The 8,354-nt window shown below is 36.8% G+C and overlaps 1 protein-coding gene across 1 annotated transcript; it reads left to right on the top strand.

The window, feature by feature from the left end:
- The first annotated feature begins 3,475 nt into the window (after window positions 1–3,475).
- LOC148152676 (uncharacterized) lies at window positions 3,476–6,578 on the top strand. Its single transcript, XM_088003180.1, has 4 exons — window positions 3,476–4,666; window positions 4,831–4,977; window positions 5,222–5,323; window positions 5,971–6,578. Exons 1-4 carry the CDS (start codon window positions 3,554–3,556, stop codon window positions 6,388–6,390), a joined length of 1,782 nt encoding a protein of 593 aa, XP_087859306.1. The 5' UTR covers window positions 3,476–3,553; the 3' UTR covers window positions 6,391–6,578.
- Window positions 6,579–8,354: the final 1,776 nt, after the last annotated feature.

Raw genomic sequence — 8,354 nt, 5'->3', positions numbered from 1 at the left:
GCCACAGAGAGAGTGAGAGAAATGTTTCCTTAGTCCGTTTTGGGCATCTTTGATTTTAATATTTATTTTTTGGCATTTGTTTATGTGCATATCACCTTAAAATCTGTTTCATATTTTTGTCTTAACATCTTAAAACGATAGTTCATTTTTTTGAAGTGGGATTGGATGAGGTATTCATCCATATTATAGAGCTGGATGATTTAAAAAAAACTTAATTGTGATGATCTTTTCAGTGACATTACAGTTGCGAAATGATTTGCAATTTCTGAGGGAAATATAATTTTGTATAATTGTTTTCTTATTTTTATTAAAAAAAATTAAGATGATTATGGCGTGATTCTTGCAGGGATGTGTAACGGATGTTTTTTTTTTAAGTCTCTAGATTAGGATGTGTAGGCCAGGACATCTTTGCAGCACAACATTTCATTTAAAATAATTTTTTAAGATTTAAGAAATGTAAGAAATATTGTACCTCCTGTGATTTGAAAATTGCAGTAGGCTGTATTGCAATTTTGATAAAATTTTGATTAGTTGTTCAGCCCTGGCACATTATTTAATTACTAGATCTAATAGTGATGTAGGCTACTAGTTATACACTAAATTAAAAACACCTTTTTTTCTTATTATCTTAGGTTCTGGCCTATGGGGTGGCAGTGTAAGATCTGCAAGTCTTTGTCTGCAACAAAAGGGAATCTACTAAAACATTACAGACTACAACACGCAACATTTGGTCGTGGGCAAACCCAGCCATGTCTATATGACAGTTGCCCTTGCACATTTAAAACACAGGGTGCCCTTCGCACACATTTGTCCAGGTATCATACAGCTCATGGCAGTATACAGCCAGGAATCATCCCTGCTTTTAAGTGTTTAGTTTGCAGTGCTAGTTGTTCTACAGAGAAGGACTACTTTCAGCATATAGGAAATCACCTGAAGAGCCACGAAACTGTCTTTTGTGTGTTTGAAGGATGCAGCTTTCGGACAAATATATACAATACATTTTTGAAACACAAAAGTAGAACACACAAATCCTATTCTTCGAGCGATTTTAAGCAAGGTGTGTATGAGAGTCACCACGATCAGATTGTTGACCATTCTGATTCATTAGAGGCCAGTGATAATGAGGGCACAAGTTTAGATTGTGATAACGAAAGTGCATCATACTTGGTTCTTCAAAGAATTGGTTTACTTCTGCTGAAGCTAGAAAGTGTCTATAATGCCTCAGTGAAGTGCATTGATGCCTTGGTTGAAGACCTTCAGTTCATTTCATCTTCAGCATCTGTTGAAGTTGTTAGAGATATACTTGATTCAACATTGAAGTTAAATAAGAGCATTGTTGACCAGGCCATCATAACAGACTTGGCAGAACAGTTGTGCAACTTCCATCCCATTAGTACAGCACTTGCTGTAGGTGGTCCACTTGGTTCAGCTTTTAAGAGAAGAAGGTATTTTAAGGAGCATTTCCAGTGTGTTGATCCGGTTGAATATATTCTTGATTCCCAAAAGAACAAGACCTTTCAATATGTACCTATTCTCGAGACTTTGCAGAAGGTTTTGAAGAATAAACACATTGCAGAGGGACTGTCATCCAGACATTTAAACAGTACTGGATATATTAAGTCAACTTTTGATGGCAAACATTTCAAGCAAAATGCCTTCTATGCTGGAGAAGAGATAAAACTCTCTATAATCCTTTATGTCGATGACTTTGAAGTGTGCAACCCACTAGGAACGTCAAAAAAAAAACACAAAATAACAGCCGTTTATTGGATTTTGGCAAATGTACCTTTACAGTTGCAGTCTGCATTAACATCGATACACCTAGCTTTACTTTGCAAAGCTGTTGATGTCAAACAGTTTGAATACAAAGCAGTTTTGGAACCCCTCTTGAAAGATCTTGCCACTCTAGAAGAGGACGGGATTTTCATTTCCAGTGTTGGAAAAAGAGTTAAAGGAACTGTACACTGTGTTGTAGCCGATAATCTCGGTGCACATTCAATTAGTGGACTAGTTGAAAGTTTCACGGGGCCGTACATCTGTAGATTTTGTCTTGGACATTCTTCAGAGTACCAGACACACGAAGTGCGGACTGGAGTGTTTCCACCTCGGACAAAGAAGGACCATAGTTTGCATGTGCAAACTGTGAGAGAAAATCCAAATTTAACCCATTGCTTTGGCGTTAAGCGCTCGTGTCCATTGACTGATAAACTGAATCACTTTCATTTTGTATCTGGGTATCCACCAGATGCTCTACATGACCTTTTTGAAGGAATAGTCCCAAGAGAACTAGCATTGTGTTTTCAGACTTTCACCAAGAAGAAGTACTTTAATTTGACTGAACTCAACGAGTTAATCACACGTTTTCCCTATAAGGGCTCAGACAAAGCCAACAGCCCTCAAGCAGTCCCTCAAAACTACATTCGTCGCAGAACGATAGGAGGAAATGCCCATGAAAATTGGGCCCTAATACGGTTGTTGCCACTCATTGTTGGTTCACGAGTACCTGAGGATGATGCTGCCTGGCAGGTTCTTCTGACTTTAAAAGACATAGTTGAATTGGTGGTTGCCCCTGTTCATTCAGTTGAAAGTATTGCATACCTTGACTTTAAAATATCTGAGCATCGCGACAGATTCTTAGAAGTTTTTCCTGAAGAGACACTGACACCCAAACACCATTATTTAGAACATTACCCTGCACTGATTGCAGAGTATGGGCCTCTGGTTGGTGTGTGGACAATGCGCTTTGAAGCGAAACACAGCTTTTTCAAGCAAGTTGTGAGGCACACAAAGAACTTCAAAAATATATTGGTGACCCTTGCTACAAAACATCAGATGATGATGGCATGCCATTTACATACAGATGGTGGAAAACAGCCATTGTGTGTCACAAAAATATCTGTGGTGCCTTTAGATGTACTGCATTCAGACATACAGGAAGCTTTAAGAGAAACATCACCGCTTCTGTCTTCCGTGCAGTTTGCTAACACTGTCACCTGCTATGGAACAAAGTACACTGTTGGGATGATCTTACCGTATGGCTCTACTGGGGGACTTCCTGACTTTGCTGAGATTATTCAGATAGCCATTTTGAACAACCGTGCACATTTTATTGTAAAGTTACTAGATGCATGGTATGAAGAGCATCTTAGATCTTTTCAACTTGAGAACACTGGCAAAATGGCTCTTGTTGAGCAGCAGAAACTTGGTGATGTGTACCCCTTGGCTGCATACAGTGTGGGAGGAAAACGCTTGGTCACACTCAAACGTCACATCTGTACTTTGTTTTAGGTAATTTTGGTAAATTATATTAACCTTTACATCTCATAACATCTGTTTTTAAACACATTTTTTATGGAAACATAACAACAGTATCCTTTTTTGTTGACATGTTTGCAATTTAAGAATCATAATTATGGCACACACATTTAATGTTCTGATTATAAGTGTGGTGTTGCACTTAAATAAGTACAGATTTTATTTATAAAATGTTTTATATAGGTTTTTTTTATGTACTTTATAAGAATATCTTTAACTTTTGTCTATTCTAGTCAGGATGGCAGAGATGGAGGAAAAACTCAGAGTAATAATTGACGACCGAATTGAGAAGTTGGTCCTTCCATCAGGAATCCCGCCCACTGTGGAGGAGCTGCATAATATTGTGAAGGAGACCTTTGGGATTTCTACTGAGTTCAGTCTTCAGTATTTTGACTTGGAATTTGAAGATTATTTTACTCTTCACAACAGTGATCTTATCCAACACAAAGGCACCATAAAGGTTGTTCACACTTCTCCTATTCTTCTGAACTTGTATGCAGCTCATGAAAGTTTGGACAGTTCCTCTGTTCAACAGTCCACTGACTGTGACTCTGCATCGTTTGAAGAGTCAACTGCATCAAATGCAGAGTCATCTGCTGGAACATCTTCTTCACAGGACACCATTATCCTGTCTGGGCGCAGTACCACAGAACGCTGTCAGCCATGGCCAAAGCAGTTCCCCATTCCGCAGTTTGCATACGAAACTGAGATGTATCTTGAAAGAGGCAATGAGGACTACAAGAAGAATGGAACACTTCTCACTACCTCTAAGATCAAGGCAGGCATACTTGAGAAACTGGCTGAAACTGTATATACTTATACAGCCTATCCATCAGGTTCACAGATAAGTGATGTTGCTGAGGCACTTGTCAATAAATATCCTTGTCTCAAGGAACCCGGTTCCTTTGCAGGTTACTATGGCTGGCAGCAAAGCCTTAAATACAAGATGTCAAATTATCGCACCAAACTCAGAGGCTACGGTGTTCCTGAGGTGTTATGCAATGCACTAAAACGCAAGACCCCGGCGGACAAGAAGTCTGCAAAGAATGTTAAAAAGCCTCGAAAAGCAGAGATAAACTTCCTTCCTCCTTACCCGGCTGGAGAGGATGAAGAAAGTCAAGAACAAGAGAGAATTCTGTTGCTTACTGAAGTAAAGAAAAAGAACAACAACGCATTGATAAAAGAAAAAATGGCCAAAACATTTGCACACAGAAGAAACGAAATAATCAACCAATCACCCAGTATAGAGGACATCAAAGCCAGATGGCCCGCTCTATTTGAGACATCTCACGTGAGTTCTAAGTGCATGCCAATCAGAAATATTCCTAGTCAATGTGAAGGATTGCATTTGTGATTCTGCATTTAGCAATTTGATACAAAATGTGTTGCGTTACTGTCATCTTTTTTATAGATCAAATTTGATCCATCTTCTTGCTTTTGAAAAATGTTGTAAGAACAGTATGTATGTTTGAAATATTTGATGCTTTAAAACTGGTTTCATGATTTGTCTTTCAGATCCAGGATGAGTTTCACAGAATCACAATGGTGCATCTTGAATCTAAGTTCATGTCCAAACTGGATGAATATACTCCTCGACTTCTGAACCTCTTCCACTCGAAGGGCGGAAGCATGGGGTTGAGATTGCAGGCTATCCTACTCAAGGTATCTTTCATTGAGCATTATCGTTGCTAATATTTTATTCTCAAAGTTTTGTGTTTAAACTTCTGGAATATCATTACTTAAATTTATTGGAGGTTAGCCTGTGATTGTCTTTATAAATGGAATATGAAATAATCGCATGAGAATTTGTATGAGTAGTGTTTTATTGCACTGGTCCCCAAGATGGCGCAGGAACTCAATATTAACAGTAATATAAACCACCTGGTGTTTCTTTTTTTCGTTTCAGACTCCAAGCAATCCTGACATCAACATGACCAGAGATGTTATCATTCGATGTTTGATGATGTACCTTGGGGAATCTACAGATGAACTCTTAAAAGAGTACGATGTAAGTTGAATTAGATGTTAAAATATAAAGTAGGTGATTTCTCTCATCTCTTGTACTTATTTGTTGGAAAGTCAAATCACAAAATAGTCATAACTGTATTTCTCCCAGTAGTTCTTGGCAAGGTATATCATTGTCCTCTGTTAAGTGTGTTTAAATTCTTATTTTCCGTTAAGTAATTTTTAAATGCTAGTGCAGAATGCTATCTCAATTTGATTTCACCAACTGGCATAATTTAAAACTTGTCAGTAATTTATGTAATTTTTTCCCTAAGAATGCTTTACCTAACCATAACTTTTTTTTTTAAGTCTTGGCAATTTGTCCCTAAAAGTGAGCTAAGACATGATGGCCAAGACGCTGCTTTGTGAATACAAAGACATTTTTACAGAAAGACTGAGGCAACGCAGAATAAGATATTAATCAAGACAGTGCCAGGAAGAAATAATAGTGTAATGGATTGATTTAATTTCAGAAACTTCATTTAGAAATATTTGTAACTGTTCAGCTCCTCATTGCATAATTGATTATAATATAATATATTATTATGATTGATTTATATATATCTTTTTCCTTTTTAAATTATGTGCATTTTTTTTTTGTGTTATCTCAGATTTGTCTAAAACACTGACATAAATAGAGTGCATTACAAGCAACGGCTGACAAACTCCAGATTTTCTTGTCCAAACAGTTGCAAGCAATTTGGGAAATGGAACCTTCTCCTTTGGCTGCACTGTCTGATATGCACAATGTTCTTGCTATTACAGGATGCTGATGAAGACGGTGTGTCACAGGACCTTGCTGTTCAAAGCCTGAAGATCTACAACATCAAAGCTAACACGTCAGAGGATCCAGACATCGGTATCGTGGTGGACGGCATGAAAATTCTAACTGCTCTGGGTAACTTTCCAAGGGCTTGCTCCCTGCTTGTTGGGTTGGCGTATGCTGTGAATCTCGCCTATCCAAAGGAGCTCAGATACACGTTTGAAGTGTTTCAGAAACTTCTCCTCGGGCTGGATAGTTCAAAGCTCTCCCCAAAAGTGAACAGCCTCAAGAATAAACTACTGGCTTAAGAAAACGGACCCTTGCTAAACAAAAGGGAATAGACAAGTCACTGTCAAAACCAACACGCAAAACTTTGTGAAATGCTCGGTGAAGTTAGTTAAAATTAGGGTCATTTTCAGTTCAGTGGATTTCTGCATGTGTATTTTTTCTTGCAGTACATTACAGTTAACCACCCTTTCTAAGGACTGACCCCTTGTTCTCATATGTGCCTGTTATATGGCTTGGATCTGTTCAGGTCTGTCACATGAACCCTTATACAGCATAGAGCATCCACTATTGCCTTTTTGGAGAGTCCATGCAGGCTTCACCACTGAAGGGTGATGATCTGCAGGCTGGAAAACTTTGTTGTGTTTCATTTGCACTTTATTTAATATGTTTTTTTCCAGTTCTGTCTTTCAACTTATTTTTCGAAAAGGAAAGTAAGTGTCACGGAGCCAAGGGCCCCAACACAGTGACAAGATGTAGCATAAACATACAAAAAAAGTAAATGGAAGTTTTTATGCCTCAAAAGTCTCGCCCAACTCTCACATCTTGTCATGTGTTTTCCCCAGGTAAGTTTTATGTGCATACTTGTTTTGTGCTCTGCATGCCTTAAACATGCAGAGCACAAAAGTGAACATAAGAGTTCACTTTAAACATAAAGTGAACTCTTATGTGATTGATAAATTGTTGAAGCAAGTTTAACTGAGTCCACGTTGATGTTGATGTGATGGTTCTAAAAAATCATGTTAACTATACTTTGAGCAGAGTGGCACTATGTTTTTGACTTGATACTGATATATATTGCCCCTTCTCTGTTTTATTGTTGTATTTAGGAATTTTGCACTAGTTGGTGCTGGATAAACACGTTTTATAAAATTGCACAAATAAATGCTGCTGCTGTTTTATGCATTGTAATTTGTTATTTTTTGATGCCACTCAAGTTTGGTCAGGATATTGTGTAAATTAGACACAGAAAAATTATGGCAACAAAGTGACATTCAATATTATTGAATAGATTTAAAGTGCTATGATACAAATAAAAACTTAAAATTGATCAATTATTTTAGCTACAGATTAATAAGAACAACAGTTTTAATGTGTTGAATTAACCAATAATGTGCTACAATATGAGTTGATATTATTTGTATTATTTACTTAATCCAAATAATTTTTATGTTGATGTTTAGTAAATGTAAATCAATTTCACCCATTTAATTAATAAATATAAGTTAATTTCACCTAGATTATTAGTAAATATGATTAAATTTCCCCCAGATATTTAATAAATCTACATCATTTTTGCTCAGAAACTTAGTAAATAAAAATTAGTTTTTCTTGTAAAATTGACTTGGATTTACTAAATATTTTTGGGCAATATAAATGATCATTTGCATTGATATTAATAAATCAAACACATTTCAGCTGTTGCTTTTATTAAGATGTACTTCATTTTTTTAAGTTAAGTTAAGTTAACACATTCAATACTTTTTAATCAAAATTGTAGAACTTAAATTCTATTCAATTATATTACGTGTCACTTTGTTGCCACAATTTTTTTAAGTAACCATTGGTCAAATTTTTCTCAGTGCACTAGAGCTGGCAGTATTAAACTGGAATTGGGTCTAATGATTAAGCTTCAATTGATCAGCAAGCCAGAAGCCAAAAACGCTTTATCTCAGCGAAATAAGTCAAAAATGGACTATCTGTGAATTTGCAGCTTTACATTCAATTTTCAGCCTTGTTAGTTGTTGGACAGCTCCGAAATGCTGAGCAGCACTAGATCTGGCTGTAATAAGCTGAAATTAGTTGATCTGCTTAAGTTACAAATGATCAGAAAGCCAGAAGCCAAAAACGCTTTATCTCAGCGAAAGAAGTCAAAAATGGACTATCTGTGAATTTGCAGCTTTACATTCAATTTTCAGCCTTGTTAGTTGTTGGACAGCTCCGAAATGCTGAGCAGCACTAGATCTAGCTGTAATAAGCTGAAATT

This window comes from Poecilia mexicana, unplaced genomic scaffold (assembly GCF_051168715.1).
Source record: "Poecilia mexicana isolate PSO_F unplaced genomic scaffold, ASM5116871v1 scaffold_23, whole genome shotgun sequence".
NCBI classification, from domain to species: domain Eukaryota; kingdom Metazoa; phylum Chordata; class Actinopteri; order Cyprinodontiformes; family Poeciliidae; genus Poecilia; species Poecilia mexicana.
This window is presented reverse-complemented; position numbering and strand designations above follow the sequence as displayed.

Coding starts and splice junctions, on each gene's coding strand:
- LOC148152676 (XM_088003180.1), top strand. CDS start 3,554: ATGGCAGAGATGGAGGAAAAACTCAGAGTAATAATTGACGACCGAATT. Junction 4,667..4,830: donor AATGTGAAGGATTGCATTTG/TGATTCTGCATT, acceptor TTTGTCTTTCAG/ATCCAGGATGAGTTTCACAG. Junction 4,978..5,221: donor TGCAGGCTATCCTACTCAAG/GTATCTTTCATT, acceptor TTTTCGTTTCAG/ACTCCAAGCAATCCTGACAT.